Raw genomic sequence first — 24,198 nt, forward strand, 5'->3', positions numbered from 1 at the left:
CAAAGATCAGTCTTACTTACATAGATTATTGAACACCTTCTCACACTTGGAATAACTTACAAAACTCTATTTACATCCAAAGAAACTGTTAAATACTAGAAAATACACATACAAGATTTGATTGAGTATTCTGTACAGCAATTTCAAAAATCTTGTCAAATAGTGGAGGTGTTTATACATGAGAGGGGATGTACACTCACTAGTAGGATATAGCTATTTATGGAAGAAATCATTGTAATGTATATGCATGGGATATCATGAAATTTACATGACAAAACTGTTCTTGAAATTACCACTTTACAAATACTGGTGACTTCCAACTTGGCTGAGACTGGCAGCAACCAAGAATACACTCTACACAGCATGGCTGACATTCACTGTGTATCAATTGTGGTTTATGCTCCCAGGTGTTTGTTAAGATATGTAGATAATGTAGTAAATTTATTCTGATGTGCATGTGAGTGGATAATTGATCTATGATTTTGTATGGCATGCTTTGAAAAAGTATTTTATCTGAGTGGCTATCAGTCTCAGAGAAGCCTTACATGTAAGTCACTAACTATTGATGTAGTTTCAAGTAAAGGTTCAGCGATTTCAACTGAATTTTGAAATATCCCTGACATCTGAATTGCAAATATGATAATTTCTGCAGTACTGTAATTATTTCATTTCTTTGCTCTTATAAAACAGTGCAAAAATAAACCTTTCAGGTTTTTATGGAAACACAATATGATTATGCTGATATCAGATGTAGAGATGTATAGATGTATTCAGTATATATCATACTTTGTATGCATTGGTTACTTTTCACATTTTCATATGCAACAAATAAATGACTGTTGCCAATCCCTGTGTCTGATTTTAATCAGACTGTGATGGATTGTATGAAAGCCGTAGACATTGAGATGCATTGTTCTTCAACTGGAGACTATCAATGGTTTGGTTTCAATCTCATCATTCTCAAAGTGCCAAAGAAATCAATAAAGAAACATACAAATTGTCTCCAATCTCAGCTATAGTCCATTTCTGAACAAAATGTCATGCAATACAGACACAAGACACAGACAGAGACAGACCAAACACACACACACACACACGCATATATATATATATATATATATATATATATATATATATATGCTAAAACCTGTCTAAACCGCTTCAGGTTTGGAGAGGTGTTCAGTTTATAGACTCTGGTCCTTTTAACATAGAGTTCTATTGGAATGGGACTTGGAAAAGGGTTCAGTTTAGACAGGTTTCAAGTTTAGATCGGGGTTCGGTTTAGACAAGTTTCACTATATATAATATATATAATATATGAATTTAAACTGTTTAACTACTTTTGACTATATAAATATATATATATATATATATATATATATATATATATATATATATACCAGTGTGTGTGTATGTGTGTGTGTGTGTGTGTGTGTGTGTGTGTGTATATATATATATATATATATATATATATATATAATATATATATATATAGTCAAAAGTAGTTAAACAGTTTAAATTCACTTGGATGGAAATAAATACAGCAATGATGTAAAGTAACGTCATGCAAGTGCAAGCAATAGATCATTATGGGTTCGCTATGATTGTGTCATATGAATGATGAAGATATGACATCAGCAGGATTAGTTTATAACAATTAATATACAGCAAAGAAATAACATCATCAAAATCTCCTAGATGTTCATCAATTGTTTACCAAGGCGACTGTTTTGGGGATTTGAAAACAATACAGTCAACTACCTTGGCTCCCCAAGCAGTACTGATCAGGTACCACCACACCTTAAGTTATTCTGAGTCTGATGTTATATATGATGTCTTTCGGTGTTACATTGAATTTTTCAAAAAGTTGAGGATGTCTTGACATAGCTTTATAGCTTTATGAAACTGTCTGATAATTTTAGGTTCTTGTCCTCCTTGAGACAACATCCTGTTGTACAGGCTGGCAACTTTATATAAATATATATATATATATATATATATATATATATATATATATATATATATATATATATATATATATATATATATATATATATATTATATATATATGTGTGTGTGTGTGTGTGTGTATATATATATATATATATTATATATATTATATATATATGAGAAGTGTTTTCAAAGGGAATAAACAGTGAAGTAATTTGATAAAATTGATTATGAAAATCATCACTATAGCAATTTTCAAATTTGAAGAGATTAGAAGAAACAGAAGATTGGAAAATATTCCTTTATATACAAAATAATGTACAATTTTGGTGAAAATTGTGTTTCTAACTATCTTGTCCATTCTTCAGCTTGTGTCCGGGACTTCACTCTTCGTAATGGAATATGTTACTCATCTGCTGATCTGTGCAGAGAAGATCAGTTTCCTTTCTGGGAAGAAGGTGAATGGAAGTGTGCTAACTGTCCAAATTACTGTGCTTCATGTATCGGACCCACAGAGAATGACTGCACCAGCTGTGAGATGGGTTACAAATTGCAAGGTGGTAAATGTGTTACCAAGTGTTTTTATGCAGAGTATGAAGACACCCGGTCTGGAAGATGTGAAGGTGAGATGAATATCTTTCAGTCTGTGTTTATAGGATGTGTTAGCATTGTATCAAATCAATTTTCACTTTCACTCAGAGCAGACTGATAATGTTTTCCCATTGATTTCTGCACACTAGTACAGTCATAGATGCTGAAGTGTATCCCTATTTGTCATGCAGGCATTGAAGTACAAATTTCATATGATTAGCTTCATACACAAGTTACTCAATCCATAGGTTTCAGGGCTCCCGCTACCCGATCGCCAATTAGCCAAATGCGAAAGAAAGTTAAAAATGGCTACAAAAATTCCAGTTTGGCGAACATAGTGGCTAATGAATTTTTCCTGCCCAGGTGCCACCTCAATAAAAAACTACAGCTAACAATAAAAAAGTTGTAAGATGTTGAAACAGTTTACTCTCCTTTCTACAAAGTTACAAGTTCCCTGGTACGTGGAGCAGACATTGTTGCTGTTCCGTCTGCGGTACATAGAGGCTTTGTTTTGCCTCCGTGAGTCCCGTTCGTCCTTCAGTCTATCTAGAAGTTTTACCTACTTTGCTAGAATCAAAATTTGGCCTACAACTACTCAGTTTGATAGTAAAAACCGTAATTGAAAAGGGAAATTTCACAAACGGAGCAATAATACAAGGAAGAGGAGAAAAACTGAGGTTTTCAGAAAGGTCAAGTCTAGGTCATCTCATCATGTGATGTCATGCGTGAAGACCCCTTAAGTGTACAATTATGGTTCAAAAGAGCCACCTAGGGTGGGTCAATAGGTAAAAGGTATTTTTGGTGTCTTCCAATTTAAATGGCATTCAGCTTGACTGTCAGTTTTAAATTAAATTTATTAAGAGTCATTGCAAAGGAATATTGTAAACAGTAATTGCAGTAAGCATATCCATTGTCAAGTCATCACATTTGTGATTTGCAATTTTGCATGTAAACATTAAAGCAACAATTCATTAAAATTGTTAATTCTGTCTATTTCAAACTGCTTTAACTTATACAAGAAATTATGTGATTCTGAATTATTTTTATATTTTTGCAGATTCAACCAGTTTAATGATGTAGAAGTAAACATTACCAGACATTTCTTTATGATATCAAAATATCAAGTGAAAATATATCTGTGTTAAAATGTTATCATTATCATTAAAACAATGAATTCTCTCAAACAGCGAGTAATTTAAATGAACATATATCATTGTGTCTTGTTTTACAAGAGTTGTGTTTGGCCAAAACCTTTGGTCTCAAGAAAAATAGTGATACTCAAAATGCTATTCAGCCTGCTTGTCACAACTGTGACATACAAGTAACACCGGGGCCAATTGTATCTACACTGCCAGTGTGCTACTAAATGCTTTCTCCTGCACCATTTTTTTTATTCTCGTGGCTAAAACATTTTGGTTATGGAAGACTGCATAAATTTGCCGCATGAGAGGCTTGTAGCTTATGACAAGCTATCATACTGTGAACAAATGTTCTGTTCCTGTTGTAATATACACTTCACTTTTTTACCAGATTTTTAGTCCCAAGGACACCGTCCAGGGGACTTATAGGTTTGGTCGTGTCCGTGCGTGTGTGCGTCCGTGCGTGCGTGCGTCCGTCCGTTCACGCAGATATCTCAGAGATGCAAGGAGCGATTTCATTCAAACTTGGTACAAGAATTACTTCATATGTCATACAGATGCACGTCAATTTGTTTTGTGATACGATCCAATATGGCCGCCAGGCAGCCATTTTATTACGATTTTTTCATGTACAGAGCCATAACTCAGACATGTTTCAACCGATTTTATTCAAAGTTGGTACAAGGACATTGACTAATGTCATAGATATGCACGTCAATTTGTTTTGTGATACAATCCAATATGGCCGCCAGGCGGCCATTTTGTAACGATTTTTTCATGTACAGAGCCATAACTCAGACACGTTTCAACCGATTTTATTCAAAGTTAGTACAAGGACATTGACCAATGTCATAGATATGTAAGTCAATTTGTTTTGTGATACAATCCAATATGGCCGCCAGGCGGCCATTTTCTAACGATTTTTTCATGTACAGAGCCATAAGTCAGGCATATCTCAACCGATTTTATTCAAAGTTGGTACAAGGGTCATAGATATGCACGTCAATTTGTTTTGTGATACGATCCAATATGGTCGCCAGGCGGCCATTTTGTAACATTTTTTCATGTACAGAGCCATAAGTCAGGCATATCTCAACCAATTTTATTCAAAGTTGGTACAAGGACATTAACAATGTCATAGATATGCACGTCAATTTGTTTTGTGATACAATCCAATATGGCCACCAGGCAGCCATTTTCTAACGATTTTTTCATGTACAGAGCCATAAGTCAGGCATATCTCAACCGATTTTATTCAAAGTTGGTACAAGGACATTGACTTATGTCATACATATGTACGTCAATTTGTTTCATGATATGATCCAATATGGCTGCATGGCAGCCATATTGGTTACAATTTTTTCGTGTCCTTAGCCAAAACTTGGGCACGTCTCAACTGATTTTATTCACCAATTTTTTTAAACTTTGTACAGGGACATCGACCTATATCATACATATGCACATTGATTTGTTTTGTGATACAATCCAATATGGCCGCCGTGTGGGCATTTTTTCCGATTTTTTCATGTCCGGAACCATAACTCAGACATGTATCAAGCAAATTTATTCAAAGTTGGTACAAGGACATTGACTTATTTATACATATGTATGTCGATTGGTTTCACGAGATGGTCCAATATGGCCACATGGTAGCAATTTTGTTATGGTTGTTTCATGTCGAGAGCCATAACTCTGGCAAGTCTCAACTGATCTTATTCAAGTTGGTACATGTATATTGACTTATGTCGTACATATACTTCAGGGTTTTACATGACGCGCATTTCTGCGTCCTTTACGCATAAAACCGGACCCAGGACCCCTCAAAAACTAAACTACGCGTCCCTTCGGACGCAGAAATATCTGTTGCTGGTGTATATCTCGCAAAGCTGCTGAACACGTAAAACACATCCCAGTAAACCTTACCGACCCCATACTTTAATAGAATGCTCCGTACATTGGCCTCCACTGTTTGATGACCAATGGTACCCGCGGAAACAAATTTTACTACCGTAAAAAGTGACTTTCAAAATGTAAACTGATTCTTAATTGGTCGATTTCTTGTTTGCGGCGATCAATACATGTTTATATGCATCATGGCGGGTCGTGTCAAATACCCAAAACAAACCGATCTGTGAAAGTTTTTCGACGGCTGCAGCAACCAGCACGATGTAGGTTTGGTCGAGGCCGAAACAGCAGCTACGCCATGCGATACTGATACATCAGATCCCCCGGCCAAGTCGGCAAAATTACGAACATTCAACAGAAGTTGGCTCGATAGATTTAAATGGCTTCGATATTCTGAAGAGCGAAACGTCATGGAATGCGATGTATGTTTGAAATCGAATGTTACATGCCCGTTCACGGAAGGTTGTTCTAATTTTCAACATTCAACTCTCACTCGTCATCAGGACTCGAAAAGTCATCTCACAAGTGTTAAAATCCTAAGCTTGAGGTCACAATTTACTACTGCTCGCAAATCTGCAGAGGACCGGCAGGTGCAGGGTATGAGTAACGAACTCGAGGCGTACGCTGCACAATTACGTACTGTTTATCTGATCGCTAAACGTGACCTTCCATGCGATGTATTCACTGACATCATGCATCTACAGAATCTGAACGGCTTAGACATTGAATATTACAAACGTCCGCAGATAGTTATGGAGTTTGAAGAGTGTATTCAACGTGTGATCGAGAAGTCCCTGATTGATAGCATACATGCAAGTGATTTCATCGGTATAATGTTGGATGAGACTTGTGACATAACCGTTCATAAGAAACTTGCCATATATGTTCGATATATTCAGAATGGCGAGGCGAATGTTTCTTTCCTCGGTAACCAGCAAATTGCCACTGCTGCAGGGATCGAAAACGCCTTGATTGAATTTTTGACTAGGAAAGAAATCTGTGACGCGGCCGTAGACAAAATATATGGACTGGGAACAGACGGGGTGCCGTAATGACCGGTTCGTTTGAACGGGTTGGGTGCAAATTAAAAGCCAGAAATCCCAACCTTGTTCGAGTGCATTGTGTTGCACATCGATTGAATCTTGCTGCTTCTCAAGCAGGTAGAGATATTGAATATTGCAAAGAATATCATAATATAATCCATTCATTGTATAAATACTTTAATGACTCTAGTGTGAGATATGACAAACTTAGAGAAATTCAAACTCTGTTGAATGGGAAGGCAAAACAAATTACTGAGCCTACATCTGTTCGCTGGTTGTCGGTTGAATCAACTGTCAAGATGATTTTCATCAGTTTTGAGCCATTGCCTTGGCACTTGCAAGTGACAAAAAAGGGGGAAAGGCTGATGGGCTGTTGAAATTTGTCTCCAATTCATTGTTTCTGCTATTCACTGCCTTATTGATTGATGTCCTTACTGTGATTGGAATTTTGAGCCTTACATTTCAGAAAGATTCTGTCAACCTATCCCATATCAAAAAAAGTGTTCAGTCTACTAGGGACACATCGAATACAATGACTAATGATTCACACACTGTCAGAGAAGTCTTTAATGATTTGGGTGATGTTCCTGGCAATGATCAGAAAAACACATACAAAAACATTAAAATCACTTACAATCAGCCACTCAGACAGAGCTTCTGTAGTGTACGAGAAAATTATATCAACAAACTACTGCAGAATTTAGATTGCAGATTTCCAGATGATGAGATGAATATTCTGGAATGTTTTGATGTAATTTTAAACCCACACAGAATTACTTACCTTCTCGTCAATTTGACAAATTTGAATACTTGTTCAAATTTCACAACTTTGTGAACTTGTCATTAAAGTTATGAGATCATTTCAATTATGAATAGTGTTCTTTGAATTGATCAATGAGGGACCTCAGTATGAACTAGAATTTTCATGTAAGAATAATTTTAAGAAATGCGCAACCATTTGCCGTGTGTTATAACACTAATTGAACACAGTGAAGACCATGGCATGGATAAACAATAAAATATTCTTTTGAAATAAATTGGGACCCCCATATTTTGATGTAGGACTCCCATTTTCTAACACCAGGGGTCCCAGGGACTCTCAAAAGTAAAAAGTGATGTAAAACCCTGATACTTGTTGATTTTTTAAACAGTAAGATCAAATATCGCTGCATGGCGGTGAATTTGTTACAATTTTCTTATGTACAGAGCCATAACTCAGACATATTGCCACCAGTATCATTCAAAGTTGGTACAAGGACATTGACCTATTTCATACATATGCTCCTCAATTTGTTTCACGTCATGTAGCAGTAACATGTCAATTATTGAAGTTTCGTAATAGGCTGATATGTCAAGAAATACTGCATCAAATTCATAAACTTTGTACAGATGTTAAGCTCACATTGCTTAACATTGAAAAAGACATTTATCAGTGTCATTTTAATTAATTTGTAATTGCATAAGTAATGAACTTTCCTAATTAGGGTGATATAGCCACAAATTAATACAACGTCAAATGTGATGAAACTTGATACAGATGTTGATCTCATAGTGTTGTAAATACTGCATCAAACTTTGTGAAATATGGTACAAGTGATAATCTGTTAAGTGTTAGGATTGTATGCAAAAATGTTTTGCAACATCCTGTTGATTAATTCCTAGTAGACTCATTTTATGAACTTTAGGATGGTGGCCTACTTTGGTTTTATGTTTTCATCACCATAGAACTCATTCTTGGCCATTGAGTGCCATCTGTATCAAAGTATTTTATCACAGACCTAATTAATGAAGAGGACTCTATCCTCTCTGAGGACATGTAATCAAAGTACCCATTAACAAGTGGGGACTGTGTCATCAACGATGACTTGTTAGAATTCAATTGATACTCTATTTTATTTCTGGTGGTAAAAGTTTACCATCTGAAATGAAAAAGTATTTCTATCCTGGAAATGTCATAAAAACACAGATTATTCAATACAAACTGAACAAATGTTTCTTTAATGTAAAAACTATCAGGAACATCATAAAAAAATCTGGATTTGTAAAATTAGGAACCCCTGAATGCGGAGAAAGCTGTAATTGCCACGCTTAATTGAGATCATAAACTGGCTAAAAGTTGCTCAAAGTGGCTACAAGATTTTTGATTTGGCTAATCAGTTGGCTAATCATTTTGGTGACTTAGGGGGAGCCCTGGGTTTATTTAATGGGGTGCTTCATTTCAAATACAAGATGATCATTATCATTGCCACTACTGGCCAGAAAGCTAACATTTACTTGAATGTTTAGCTATTACTGAAAAATTTGGTAGACATATATCATTATCTTGGGTTATTTCCAAAAATGTTGTCTAAACTTTTGGACGAATATTTGTTTGTACATATTGATAAGAGGACAATGACATCATTTGCAAACATTCCAATTGAAATGCAAATTATTTTGTAAAGGGGAGGGATACTTGTGTATAATTGAAGGGAAGGGTCGCATTTTCTTGCATCCAGGTTTTGAGAAGCACCAGCCCCCCCCCCCCCCCCCCCAATCTAATTCTGTCCAGGCCCTAAATACCAGGAAGTATGTAGCGTATGAAACCAAAAACACGTCTTAAAGACGCATGCAGATGAAAACTTTTTTTTTGAGTGAGGTAAAATTGAGACTTCCATGGCTTTCTTATAATTTTGCATCACTTTTTCCATGAAACAGCTTGCCATGCGTCCTGCGCCACCTGTGATGGTCCAGCAGCCAGTGACTGTCTGTCGTGCCGTCTACCATACCATATTGATGAAGACCTAGGTATATGCCGCTCACAATGTCCAAAAGGAAAATATGAGGATTTCAGTAGCTGTGAAGAATGTGACCCAAGTTGTGCTACCTGTGATGGCCCTACAAGTGAGGATTGTCTCAGCTGTGTCAAACCCCAATTCCTCCAAGGTGAGTTATTCTGTCCAATTTGTGTTTGGTTTAGTGAGAGAGTGTGGTACGCGACGTGAAAGTTCCATTCCCTTTTGGAATGCCATGTCCTTACAGTGTACAGCATGCTGTCTTTGTGAAGATACTTCTGAACTCTGTTGGTCAATATTAAGGAATTTACATATACAGCAAAAAACAGGATGGATGAACAGTCTCATATACATTACGTTTACTTTATTGTACGTAACATACAAGTTTTTGTAGATAACATTGTAGATAAAAAGAACCGACTCATTTAAGTGTCTGGACAGACCACACAAGGGAGTGCTAAATTACTTGTCGTGTTGATAGTAGAGACCGAAGTTAATTAGGACAGCACTCTGGCTAACCATAAGACGTACTGATGCCAATCTGTTTTTATAGACACACAAGAATAAACAGTGGAGTGGAGTGTCACTTAGACGTCTGTCAAGTTTTACTTCTTAGAAAATGCATGCCCTTCATTAAAAGTCGTTTTATTAAAACTTGCATATGGCAGAATAAAAACCAGTATTCAAAAGACATTTCTGTCTGACATGAGGTAATCGCTGCTTCATTCATTCCTCTCAGAGTCTCGCTGTTTATCCATGTGTCTCGCAAAAAATCCTAATCAGCATCTGTCTGCATTCATTGTATCATGTTTCGTCTACCTAGAGTGTTGACATAGACCGACAGCAAGCTGTTTAGATATCATCAACATGATAAGTATTTCGGCACCTCCTATCCAAACACTCAAATGAGTCAGTTATTTTTATCTACAATGTTATCTACAGAACTTGTGTGGGACGTACAAAAAGTAAAGGTAATGTATATGAGGCTGTTCATCCATCCTGTTTTTTGCTGTAAGATGTCTCAGGGTCAGCCCTGTCCAAGTTTATGTGATATGCAAAATCTGATGATCTCAAAGAGAAATTTTGTGACTCAGTGAGTGGTGCATTCGTATAGCTTATATGGCACACTCATAATGCAGTCGTAGAATGCATTGTCACAATTTTATGGCAAATCTCTTTTTAGTAACATTCTAAGATTTGAACAATATAGAGATTTGTAAACACTGCAAGATTGGTTTTGATTCAAGTATTGGTTCTGATTTTAAAGTTTTTCATTTTCATTAACACCAGACTATACCTGCAAAGTTGAATGCATGGCCGGTTTCTATGGTGACCATGTGGAAGATGTTGATGGTGAGGAAGTACTAGAGTGCAGACGTTGTCATTTCAACTGTAAGACATGCCATGGACCAATGGCTGATGAGTGTATTGAGTGTGAAGATCACCTGATTATGCGGGACCATGAATGTGTGGCTGACTGTGGATCTGGGTAAGTTTATCATTTGGATTTAGAAGCCAACATATTGAAGTTCATGATCAGACTTGCAGTGTTTTTCCTTTGGTTTTGAAAGTAGGTTTGTAACATCTATGTTGCCAACTAACATGTATGTGTCTGTTTTGATGATGAAGATGAAGATGAACTCAGATATAATGTTTGCAAACCCTAGAAAAGTTTAATGTTGAATGCCCTTTGCAAAACAAACAACATCAACAACAACATTTGTCTGAATTATTCACCTGCTATGTCAAGATGAATTACTCAATATGCCACTTTTTGACAGCTTTTATGTCAACAATGGTGAATGCAGAGCTTGCCATATCACCTGTGAAAAATGCACGGGACCAGAGATCAATAAATGTGAGAGCTGTCCCGAGGGAAAATTTCTACAGGATGGTAAATGTGGAGATGCATGTGGAGTAAAATACTATTACGATGAAGATAAAGTGGAATGTCTTCATTGTCATCCTTCTTGTGAAAAGTGTGAAGGTATGTATCTAGGTAGCCATGATAAAAGGACATTCTGGAAGGTTTAGGTATTTTGACCATGATTCCAGGCTAATTCGCAAAGACTGTTTGATGTCAGGGAAAAGCAGAGAAATTTTGAAAAGTGCTTCAAAGACATCAGATGTGGGCCTGAACATCTGAAATTTTAGGATTTTGAGAACTGCATATCCCTCCATATACGCATTCTGAATAAAGATGTGAATAGCAGCTGTAGCAAAATTTTTAGGCACAGAAAATTTCCTCTTTGTAATTTCATTAGAGTTGAATTGAATGTCTGCCAAATATCAGACACAGAGAATTGTCAAATTCCTGCCTACTTATTCTTTTCAAGGTGTTGTCTAAATTCTACCAAAGTTTGAACCAACAGAATCAAAATTGATTACATTTACACTCAAAAGTAAGACACAAAATTTATAACAGGTAACAATTTATGACAGTTATAAATCTTCCTTCATGATGAGCCAAGATGATGAGCCAAGACTATTGTATTTAATTAGAGTTTTCTTCTATTGACTTTTAGGACAAGGTGCTCAAGACTGCACCAAGTGTAATCGTAATGACATGCTGCAAAGTGGAGTGTGTTATCCAAGATGTCTGTCTGGAAACTATTACAGTGGTGATGACAACAGCACAGGCACAGACAATGAAATCACTGTGGTAAATATATCTTTGGCACTGCGTCTACTTCAATTCTGATGGGCACCCACTAAGTCTTGTTCTTCACATCTTGGTAGTCTCAAGGCCCAAGTTCAATTTGTTGAAGTTGGCATCTTTAGAAAAACAAAAACAAAAAAAACTAAAAAACTAATAGAGTCTTGTAAGTCAACTTGAAGACAAAAAGAGAGATACTTGGTGTTTGTTAAGATGTACATCACAAAAATTATTTTTCATGGATTTTGATGTTTTTGATAGGTAGGCATGTAATAGTCTTTCAGAAGACCACTGATGACAAGAATTTACGATTTTCAATTTTTATATTGATTTCAGGATTGTCAACCTTGCCATTCAACATGCAAAGAGTGTATTGGACCTGGACCAAAAAATTGTTATGAGTGTGATCAACCCAGGGTTTATCAAAAGAAGAGCCATCGCTGCATGCTATGCTGTGATCAAAACAATGTTGAGAATAAGGATGAAGAGTGCTGTAATTGCCATCCAGATACAGGTGAAAGTTTTGAACAATTTATTGGCTGTATTTGAGCCTAAGCACACACTGTTGCCTCTGTAAGGGGAAAAAGTGGCCATTGTAGATATCACCTTTGTAATTTTTCAACAGGTCCAATATATTGTATAGCATCTTGAACCTGTCTCACATAGTGGTCAACACAACAAAACACATCTCAATGCCAATCCCAGAAAACAATAAGTTGCGATATCTGCTAGAAATGCATTTCTATGAGCTGAATGTTGCACCAGTAAACTGCTGCTCACCCCATTGATATTTGAAAGTCCTAATTACGTCATGCATCAACATTACTTTAGCACATAGTTGATTCTAAGAAACGACTTTATTTTTTCCTGACGTAAAAAATGCCCAAAATTACCCCTTAAGGTGGCGTGGATAAGAGTAGAGTGTGACTTTGATCTGATTGACAATTCAAGCAAAACTGACCCATTTCTTAGCATTGTGATTCTGATTAGATTCCCTTTGGAAAATATGGGGGCCCGTTCTTGTCAAAATTATGTTTTATTAATTTTAGTATGTTAGAATTAATTTTATGTAGACTGGAATTAATTTACTAGCACCTCGAATTAATTGTATGGTTTCTTTTAATTAACTTTTATATGCTTTAATTAATTTGTGTAGTCATGCCGAATTAATTTTATGTGTTCCAATTAATTATTACTGCTTATCTTTGCTGTAATTAATTTTATGTAGTCTAGAATTAATTTTGCTAACATTTCAATATATATATTTTTTTTTATGTGCCGGAATTAATTTTATGTAGTCTAGATTTAATATATTAATTCCTTCAATTGATTTTGGGTTCAAATTGTTTTCACGTGTTGCAATTAATTTAATGTGTGCTAGAATTAATTTCTACTAGTGTCTTGAATTAATTATGTGTTTGAGCGAATTAATTATATGTGTTCGCTCGAATTAATTATATGTGTTTGCTCGAATTATTTTCGGCCGATCCCACAGTCCTTTGCGCACGCTTTCTTAAATCAATATGGCGGCTCCCGACCGAAGTGGTACAGTTATTCAGGCGTTCGAACCGTGATCTGTGAAAATGGAAATCAATAAACTGATCACAAAAACTTTTGTAGTGTCTCCTGTCTGAGGCATCGTGTATGTGATTGCCCCTAGAGCGAAGCCCGACAAATTTTGTGTTTACGTCAGACGCGAACGTCCACCCTTTCTATCGGGCTTTGCCAATCATCGTGTACTGTAGTGTAGTGCAGTGTGTACCGTAAGCGTACGCAGCATTCGAAAAGAAATCTGCCGAACAGATATCTACGAATATGAAAACCAATAAAGAACTTAACAATGACCACCAGGAAATGTCTCCAAGCTTGATTACTGTCAAATGTCCCTAATTACAAATATAGCATTCGGCAGTTTCACCTGTATCTGTATATACATATAGGCCTACAGATAGACACAGGCGCTTAATTAAATTGTCGCTAAGCGAAGCCGGCCTGTTTTCTCCTCCGGTATACAGGCCGGCTTCGCGTAGCAACAGTTTAAGCGCCTGTGTCTATCTGTATACAGATAGAGGTGAAACTGCCGAATGCTATATTTGTAATTAGGGACATTTGACAGTATTGTTAAGTTCTTTATTGGTTTTCATATTCGTAGATATCTGTTCGGCAGATTTCATTTTCGAATGCTGCGTACGCTTACGGTACACTGCACTACACTACACTCTACAGTACACGATGATTGGCAAAGCCGATAGAATTAGAAAGGGTGAACGTTCGCATCTGACGTAAACACAAAATTGGTCGGGCTTCGCTCTAGGGGCAATCACATACACGATCCCTCAGACAGGAGACACTACAAAAGTTTTTGTGATCAGTTTATTGATTTCCATTTTCACAGATCACAGTTCGAACGCCTGAATAACCGTACCACTCCGGTCGGGAGCCGCCATATTGATTTAAGAAAGCGTGCGCAAAGGACTGTGGGATCGGCCGAAAATAATTCGAGCAAACACATATAATTAATTCGAGCAAACACATATAATTAATTCGAGCGAACACATATAATTAATTCACTCAAACACATAATTAATTCGAGCGAACACACATAATTACTTCGACCGAACACAAAATTAATTCAAGACACTAGTAGAAATTAATTCTAGCACACATTAGATTAATTGCAGCACGTGAAAACATTTTGAATCCAAAATTAATTGAAGGAATTAATATATTAAATCTAGACTACATAAAATTAATTCCGGCACATAAAAAAAATATAAATAATTTGAAATGTTAGCAAAATTAATTCTAGACTACATAAAATTAATTACAGCAAAGATAAGCAGAAATAATTAATTGGAACACATAAAATTAATTCGGCATGACTACACAAAATTAATTAAAGCATATAAAAATCAATTAAAAGAAACCATACAATTAATTCGAGGTGCTAGTAAATTAATTCCAGTCTACATAAAATTAATTCTAACATACTAAAATTAATAAAACAATTTTGACTAGAACGGGCCCCCATAGGAAAAGGTTGGTATTTATTTGCATTGATCCAAATCAGAACTATGAAATACACAGTGATTTGTTAATGTTTCATTGAGATAGACACAGTAGTCACACAGCTTGGGAGAACTTCTAATGTGAAACAAGACAAGCAGTAAACATGCTGGGTTGAAATGGAACACAGGAGAATGACACTTTCTCAATAATATAAAAAATGATAGTCCACCATTTTCATCAATGTTTTTGGAAATTCTACATATAAGAACTGCAAAGTTTGTACTTCGTTACGATCAATGTTCAAGATAAACAATAAATCAAAATGAGCAAAATCAAAAAAAAAAGAAAATGTACATTTTGTTGGAATGTCTTACACAGCAACAGATAAATCCGAAACTGCTTCATGAACAATTCAATTTAAATTTTGTTGTGTTTTCTCTTAGGTGAATGTATAATGAATCGTTCCAGCAATACAGCCAGTAATATACAAGGTGGAAGTCACAAAAATGTTGTCGGACTGGTAGTTCTACTCGTGATTGCAATCATTTCTGTCTTCTTCATCGTTTTTGGAATCCTGCAGTGCCGCTCTAAAAAGATATGGTGTTTCAACCGCAACTACCACAAGCTACCCACCTATTATGAAAGCAATTCTGACGAAGTTCGCATGTCAAGGGACTACACTGATGATGACGTTGAAGTGTACAGTAAAGATCGCATCTAAGAAACCACTCAAATCTGAGGGCAGAACTGACTGCTGTAAACTACAAGATACCTTGAACCATACATGTGTCATACTCACCAGAGATTCTGTTCAGTTTGCTCATAACTCTTCTTATCTCAGCAATCAAAATCCAACCAAAATGTAAAGAAGAGGGCTACAGAGTTTGTATTCATTTAAGATACCAAGATTTGACTTCACTGTGAAGAATGTTGGCACCATCAATATCATCGTTGGTTTTAGTACACATCAATGTCAAAGGGCAAAATGGTGCCGTAGCTCTCATTGAAGAATATATTCAGTTTATTTTTCTGTTTTAGTTTGTTAAAAATACTGTCTAATGTTATTGTCTTCTAAGTTGTTGCTGTGGTATCCAGCAGGCCTGTTTAATTCTGTTGTAAAAACGGTTTTACAATCAGGACAAACTGGCTTCAGCAATAGATCTGTAGGAAGCTGTATCCCTGTTTTTCACGATCTCTCAACGCGGTACATGCAAAATTGCTGTTTTCGTTTCCAAGAGATACAATCATACCTGTGGATTAATTTTTTCTATGCAAAGTAAGGTCACACAAGACTTACAAGAGTGGTAGTATTTCATTGAGATGTGTGTCCTTGTAATATTTCTAACAGTTTCCATACAACAGTACAAGGTATTAAAACATATCCTCTTGTAGACTAACTCTATGTAATATATGCAAATCATTTTCAGAAACTCCATAGCATTCATGGTTTGATCATTGCGTAAATTACTATTTATATCAACAAAAGTGATCTTCTATTTTTGATGACATGTTAATTAAACCTTTTCTTTTCCTCTGTACTAGTGCAATTGAAAACTTTTTTGTATCACGAACTCCATAGCACAATTTTTCCAAATCTCAGCAACATATTGAATAGATCAAAGTTATGTACTTATATGAAATGTGCAGATTTATTAATTCTTAAACTTGCAAGAGCTATATGTTGAAATCATGTTTTCCGCAGGAGATTTGAAAGATGTTGCCTTGTAGTCATGACTCATCTCCTCAAATTACTGCCATCATCACAACTGATATTACTTTCTAGTTTATTTGTGTAATCTGTTTGCAACTCACCAAGATGAATTCTAAAAGTCCTAGGAATTACACTGCAACGCAAAGGATCTTGAGTACGGGACTGCATCTTGATAATAATCCCCATCACCTGATAAGTTGAGTTCTTTTCATGAGACAAATTACGCAGTTTATGTTGGCTACTGTCTTTGATCCAATTCAACAGATCCTTTGAAGTGTACCCATCTTAGAACCTATGCAATCTCCATATCATAAGATGGTACACTCTTCATTTTATGGACTCCATTCTATCCTGTATCACAACTGTTTCAAATACAGAGTTGGGGAGGAGTCAAAATTTTTCAGAACTTAAGTACTGTAGTGCTTTGATTTTGTTCCCAGTTGGTGACATATAGATGACGTCACAATTTACTTCAAACCTCATTCATTTGTCATTGCAATCATAGCAGATCTTTTTTGAAATTGAATGTGATTCTCATAACACACCAAACTTTGTACCTTTATCTTTTCATAATATTGTTCACTTGTACATAAAAGCACATATGTGGATGGTTTGTATTTTATTTAACTTTCAACATAGAAGACCCTGTGGTGTGGTGTAGGGGTACTGAACACATAGGTTTTCCAAATAGTTATGTTCCTAGGATGTTGTATATGTCTTAAATCATACGCATCGACCGCAATGACACACAATAGGGCAAATACAAAATTTAAAAAATGTCCCCATGCTCTTTGTCAGATCATAAGATACAATTCATTCAGAACATCCAGACGTAAACTGCTGCATTCTGTGTGACTCAAACTGTAATAGTGATATGGTTTCTTGTAATCACTACACATTTAAGAGCAAAAAAAAATACAATCACTTGTGTGCAGTGTTCTACTAGAGGTAACATAAACATAAGGTGTAACAGTGTTTCTGATGTGTGTTTAAAAGAAAGGTGATGTGTAGTTTGCATGAAAGATTTACAGGACTTGCTTTCTGTCTTCATTGATATGGTTATTATTATCATAAAATTTGTCCATTCTTTATTTGGTGAAAGTCGTAGTTAATCATTTTGAATGCTGTTTGCAATTTTCAAGGGCAGTACAATGTGTATTTTAACCAAGAATTCTACCTATCTGAATGACAGTAATAACTAAAATCATCAAGTGTACAACCATTAGTTAGATTATCATGAACATAGATAGTAACAAAGTACATTTAATTAAAATGACCAAAATCTTGTACAGTTTACAATTTTGTATTCAAAACTAGAATGTCAAAAATAACAACTCATGTAATGATCTTGTAGAAGTACCTTCTATTTTATCAGACTTTCAGAAGTTTTGTGTTCAGAGAGTGAACCATTGACAGGGTGATTTCTCTGGTTTCCAAATTAACAATTATGCAACTTCAAATTCTCAATCAAACATATCTCAAGGTCATGATCTTTTCATGATAAAAAAAATTAAAGAAGAAAGAAGAGAAAAGAGGCATTTTGTAGTTTTGCTTTATTGTCCTAGATACTAGATACGTCCATTTACAAAACTCTATGTTTTAACAGTTATGTATGGTGCTTGATAGCCTTGGGAAACACTTGAAGTTCTCTTGTTTATATGGTTATGCTGACAATATTTTCATAAATGAGAGCAATGATCACTAAATATCAGTTCCGCTGTGAATCTTATTTATTTTTCTGTATCTTCATCAAATTGTAGCTGTATGAATCCAGAGTATTTTTGATTTCCTAACCATCTTCTACGCAAGAAAAGTTTGTGGGTGATCATCCAATAAGGTGAAAAACCAATGCAGACAATTTTTATACATTTTACTTTAAAAACATTTGATTTGATATAAAATGATCTAAAAATGACACAACCAACAAAAGAGAAATATTTTAATCAAAAGGTGGATTTTGTGAGTATGTTGTTTAACGCCTGATTCACTAGACATTGTACTTTGCAAAAACTTAACTCTGAAATAAATACTTTCGGGTAAATGTTACGTCTCTGTGCCTTGTTTCTGATGCTGTCATTTGAGATGATCGCTCTGACCAGGGTTTCTGGTTTTCAGAGTGTTGGTTTACGTGTAATGTTTTTGTCAGTATTCATATAGTTTTGTAATGTGAAGTTGTGTAACAAAGGATTCTGGTTACATTGGCTATCGATAATGTAGTGCCACCACAGACTTCACTTAGAAATATTGTTTTGCCTGTTTTAGATTATCTGTAAACATCATGCGTTGACAGGCAAAGGGAGGAAAGCATATATCTGCGACCCTCCCACATATTCCTTAATTGAGAAACTTTATGATAAACATGTTTGGATGACGACTTCGACACTAAAACCATAAGCTGTTCATTCACTTGAAAACAAATATTCTAATGAGATGGAGAAATGAAAAGGCAAGATATCCTAAGGCTCTCTTCCGGCTGATGTATGATACAAATTTAGATAAACGTAACTGTTCAGTATTATGAGACCCAATCAGTTACTAGTATTTGGTGATTTTGTCAATGTGTGAAACCTCACTGGTGGGACGTAATGTATGGATGTGTCTTTGTGGTTGTTGAATGTCTTTGTATGCAAGGGTGTTGGCAGCTTCCGGAGGGACTTTATCACCTGTTAGCACTCTCAATTAGCATGTTAAAATGGTATGCAGGGTATTTAGATACTATTTAGATATTATTTGCGTGGACCTTGCAAAATGCAATCCATACTTTAAGCTAGAATTTTCTGTTTATCAGATTCCATCACTGCCAGATACATTACTGTTTTCTCCCTCCCGTTGATGACATACCAGTTATCTGGTCCTTCAACGTATTTTTTCAGATTCAGATTCAGATTCTGTCAAACTTACATGCCATACATCACTACAATAGAGGCCTTTGGAGCAAAGGAATGAGTGTGTTCTGAAGAGAATGCAATCAACCCCCTTTCGAGACAATGAAATGTGTTTTCTTTCAACTTTGCCGCATGCTTTTCTATTAACTACCTGATAAGCACCCCTTATGTCCTTTAACCTGTCGTTACCACCATGAAAATTTATTAGTATCAAACCATTAAGCTACAAATTCATACCTAATGGTTTAATTACTGGGTCATTATAATCTCTGATTGTGAAATATACTTGCACTCACACATATATCGTGACACAATATTACTATTGACCATTGCACTGGACAACATGGGAATTTTTTGTTTTCGCACAATAGTTGAGACATGAAAAGTGTTATAAGTTTGAGTCCAACTCTGTCCATGATGTTTGTGGTGAGTTGTTCAAAAACTTATGTGGGAGATGTCTTCTAGTTGCCCGTTTGAGGACTCTTTAATTTATATTAAAGAAACTGCAGATTCGTATTAAAGTGAATATGGCTAAATACTGTAGTGTATATTCCTGCAAACTGATTAACAAAAGCTACAGCGATAATTAGCAATTACTGGTATGAGAATTCCTCTCATTCATTGACCTCACACTTTCAGTGGTCTTGTTGCATATTATGATAATCTACATGTAACTACAAGGTTCTTTATATCCACTCATTTATGGTGATCAACTCTTCAGTGGTACCGTACAATTGAATTAATCTTCAGTTTAATCATAGACCCTGGAGCGGTCTCGCTCCACAGTCTATGGTTTGATGTAGCAGGTTGTCATTTATTTTCTGGAAAGTATCACTACAAAGCCAGACTATGGACAAGATCAAGGCCAGGAATCACCATATGTAGGACATTATCAAGAAATTTGTGTTTGCTCTTGAGTTGTAATACCATTTTCCAGAAACTTCTTTCAAATTGATTGTTCAAGTTATTGGTATCACCACACAGACCAACTGGAAATTGATAGTTTAAAGTATGATATTTTTTCATAATTATTAAAAATATTAAATCGTAATTATGAAACATTTTTCATAATTATTAAAATGATAAATGTTACTTATGAAATATTGACATCACATAACCGAGTTCATATTTCATCTGGCTTGCACTTCAGGGCTTGAAATTAGCAGTATTCCCACATCCACAGACTACCAACTTTTGCTTGGGGCTACCAAAGTCCATGGAATTTTAGCCCACATGGACTACCAAAGACCGGGACATGAAATGCAGTCAGTACTTGGCGTGCCATGTCCGGTCTTTCACTTTTGGACGAGCTAAATGCAGTCAAACCCAGCTTGACACAGTAAGGCCAAACTATGTCTTTTTTGCAAATTACAAAGACGACCTTGCGATGGAACTTTGCAACAAAGTTTCAATATCTCAACTGATGTACTTGGATGACAGCTAAGTGACCACAAAGCTAGCACATATGTAAAAATCATCCTTGGTGAACTTCCCCTTTAAAAAGTGTAGGGACATTATCCTTCTATACATGTGTGCATGTGGTTTTTTTGTGAAAGAATTGAATGTGGCGAGGTTCATTGAAGAAAAGGTATTCTTACCTCACACATCTGTACATCATCCCCTATGAAAATTTTAGCCCTCCCAACAAGATTTTCTGGAGCTCTCCAGAAAAGGTCCCGCAAAGGTCCAAGAGCTCTCCTGACCATCTTTCCTGGAGAGCCAAGCATTGCTAAATAAGTAGGGTTAGCTGGATTCCTCCTGGAAAGATAAATGTCACTGTGCAGGACAGGTTAGCTGCCACTCTGCCACTCTAACAGTTACTACAACAACCTGAAACTTATCACTGCTGCTGAGAAACAGCCATTACCATACCACTTTCCACCTCTCTGCTGCCCAGAAAAAAGATTGCAAGGGCTATAACATTTGGTAGGAATAAAGTTAATCTACCATATTTTTAAACCCAATCAACATAACCACTATTTTGCTTTTATGTTGAAAAATGTTCAAGTGTCCATAAAGCCCATATAACTTCATATTGTCACAACCACAAAATATTTTGAAAGACTTGTAGTTGTGTGTTATGACTTTATTAGTTATTGCTTGACTAGTCATCTTGAGGTTGTCCTATGTATAAGCTGGAAAGAATAAAAAAATTCAAGTTATATGTAAAGTTCATTAAGCTTACGACAAAAATATGTAATGCTTAAGGGGAATTTCATGAAGGATGATTTTTACATATGTGATATAACCAGGGTTATGATGGTATTGTCGGTTACGTGGTAGCATGTCGGGGCCGGCAAGGCTAGTATTCCAATGTTGAAGGGATGCAAGGAAGACTTTGGGCCACAAGTACTTGTATAATCTAAGATGCTACTTTATTCAACTATGAAAAGTAATGACAGCTCGATAATAACGACATGGCACTATGTCACATTGAATAGTAATGACAGCTCGTGAATAATAATGATTTTGATGGAGACAGAGAGTCTACATCACTAGTAAGGCAAAATCATTCAGAAAATCAGCAAAAATTTAAGTAAGATTATGCAATGCTTATAATCTTACCACTAGTACAGAAATTTGCGAGAAATTTGCAAGAAATGGACACTTTTTCGCTGTATTGTGAGGAGTAAGTGAAAACACATACTTTCTGGTGATCAAGCTGCGAGAACTGCTTTCTCGCATGCATCTGCGAGAAATTGAATTCTTGCAATCAATCAGCGAGAACTATGTTTTTTCACTCTGCATCTGTGATAAATTGTGAAATTTTGTGAAATGCTTTCACAGAAGAATACAATTTCTCATAGATGCAGAGCGAGAAAACAAATTTCTCACTGATTGATTGCGAGAATTCAGTTTCTGGCAGATGCTGAGCGAGAAAACACAGTTCTCGCCAGCTGATTGCGAGAAAATTAAATTCTCGCTAAGCAATTGCGAGAAAGTATGTATTCTCACTTACTTCTCGCAAAAAGTGAGAAATGTCCATTTCTCACAAATTTCTCGCAAATTTCTGTACTAGTGTACTGAATCTAAAGGAAAGTTCATGACAAAAAAACTAAGTCTAAGTCGGGTACAGCAACCTGAGCAAACACCATTACTATAAGGGTTGAAAACTCAACGTGCATTTTGAAAACTCTGAACATCAGGTCACTACAGCCCTTTCAACTACATCATTCATGCACCTTTACACACTACCGTATGTCCGAGCTCCACATTCGCGAAAATGCGTCTGCATTTGTATTTTCGCTGCCTTCCTTGTACACAATCTTAAATTGATGTTCTTGCAGTATTTAACTCCATCGCAACAACCTACGATTTTACTGCACATTTTGTCTAACTAAACCAACAGATCGTGATCTGTTTGAACTGTAAATTCCCTCGGATGCGCTATTTTGCGGGTTGCGGGCATAAAAAATGCGTGATTTTCGGTATCATTTTCGCTAGTAGTTAGAATGAATGCTAAAAGAGTATCTATATGTATTTGTTTATGGAATAAAAGCCGTGAACTTCTTGAATAATGCCGTTATTTCAGCTTACATCTGGTAAAGCGCCACCAACGTCAGAATAGTCCATTTCCCATCCAACATTCGCCGTTGCACAGCGCACTGCAGATCGAAGCTTTCGAAATGATATGACTGAACACGGATGAGTTATAATATGAACACAAGACAGATTTCACAACAACTCGCTATATTAACTTTTTATGTTATGATTAGGATGGATAGTTTAAAAGTAAGTTTCGGATCGTTGACAGCACAGATGAACTGGGCGATGAACTTCAGTTCGTTGAAACTCGACACGCCTAATAATTTGTTACTTTTTCATAGAATGCCATGCCCTTCTCACACTTCAGATTAGTTCAACCGCCGATAAAAGCACAATTTTCAGAATCGTTTTCAATGCCGTTTAAAATTATTTTATTGTGGTGAACACGATAATAGTCCTAGGAAACATTCATAGTCACGCTGGATCAAATGCATATGGAGCGACTATCATGCTGCAGGTGCAAGTCATAGAATATGTTCATGATATTAGGAGATACACAATTATTGAGAGCTGCAGAACACAAACTCATCCAAAAATATTCCTATTAGATCGATTCCTGAAAATAAGTCAACGCACCGACGTGTTTTTCCCGCTGAAATTCTCGCGTAAAATGTTAGCGGAATGTCGTTCTCTGTGGTCGTGACCTCGGTTGAACCGAAACGGCAAAGTAAGCTAAATCCATTGTCGTACGTCTTTTTCTTTTTAAAGATTTCATGAAAAATACACGGCATTTAAATACACAACACTTCTACGCTTTTTGAAGTCAAATCTTTCCTTACACATTGCATTTAAGTAGGCATTGTTTAATTTTCTGTATGTGTTGCCCTAGAACCGAATTGTGAATAGATGCATTACAAAGAATTTACTTCCTATGGCCTGATACTAGAAATGTAACAATTTTCATTCTGCGATAAGTGGCGACATTTCTGAGGCACGAATTTTTTTTGTCAGTCTGGTATTATTTCTCTCTCACATCCATGGCAAGAAAG

The 24,198-nt window shown here is 36.0% G+C and overlaps 1 protein-coding gene across 1 annotated transcript in view; it reads left to right on the plus strand.

The window, feature by feature from the left end:
* LOC139121998 (proprotein convertase subtilisin/kexin type 5-like) overlaps positions 1-18,824 on the plus strand; it is a 69,006-nt gene extending 50,182 nt beyond the window's left edge. Inside the window, exons 25-31 of the mRNA XM_070687336.1 lie at positions 2,319-2,573; positions 9,326-9,553; positions 10,693-10,891; positions 11,184-11,389; positions 11,928-12,064; positions 12,395-12,572; positions 15,511-18,824. Coding sequence (XP_070543437.1) covers positions 2,319-2,573; positions 9,326-9,553; positions 10,693-10,891; positions 11,184-11,389; positions 11,928-12,064; positions 12,395-12,572; positions 15,511-15,788 — 1,481 coding nt within the window. The 3' untranslated portion in view covers positions 15,789-18,824. The remainder of the gene's footprint in view (positions 1-2,318; positions 2,574-9,325; positions 9,554-10,692; positions 10,892-11,183; positions 11,390-11,927; positions 12,065-12,394; positions 12,573-15,510) is intronic.
* Positions 18,825-24,198: the final 5,374 nt, after the last annotated feature.

The sequence above is a fragment of the Ptychodera flava genome, chromosome 21, assembly GCF_041260155.1.
Source record: "Ptychodera flava strain L36383 chromosome 21, AS_Pfla_20210202, whole genome shotgun sequence".
NCBI classification, from domain to species: domain Eukaryota; kingdom Metazoa; phylum Hemichordata; class Enteropneusta; family Ptychoderidae; genus Ptychodera; species Ptychodera flava.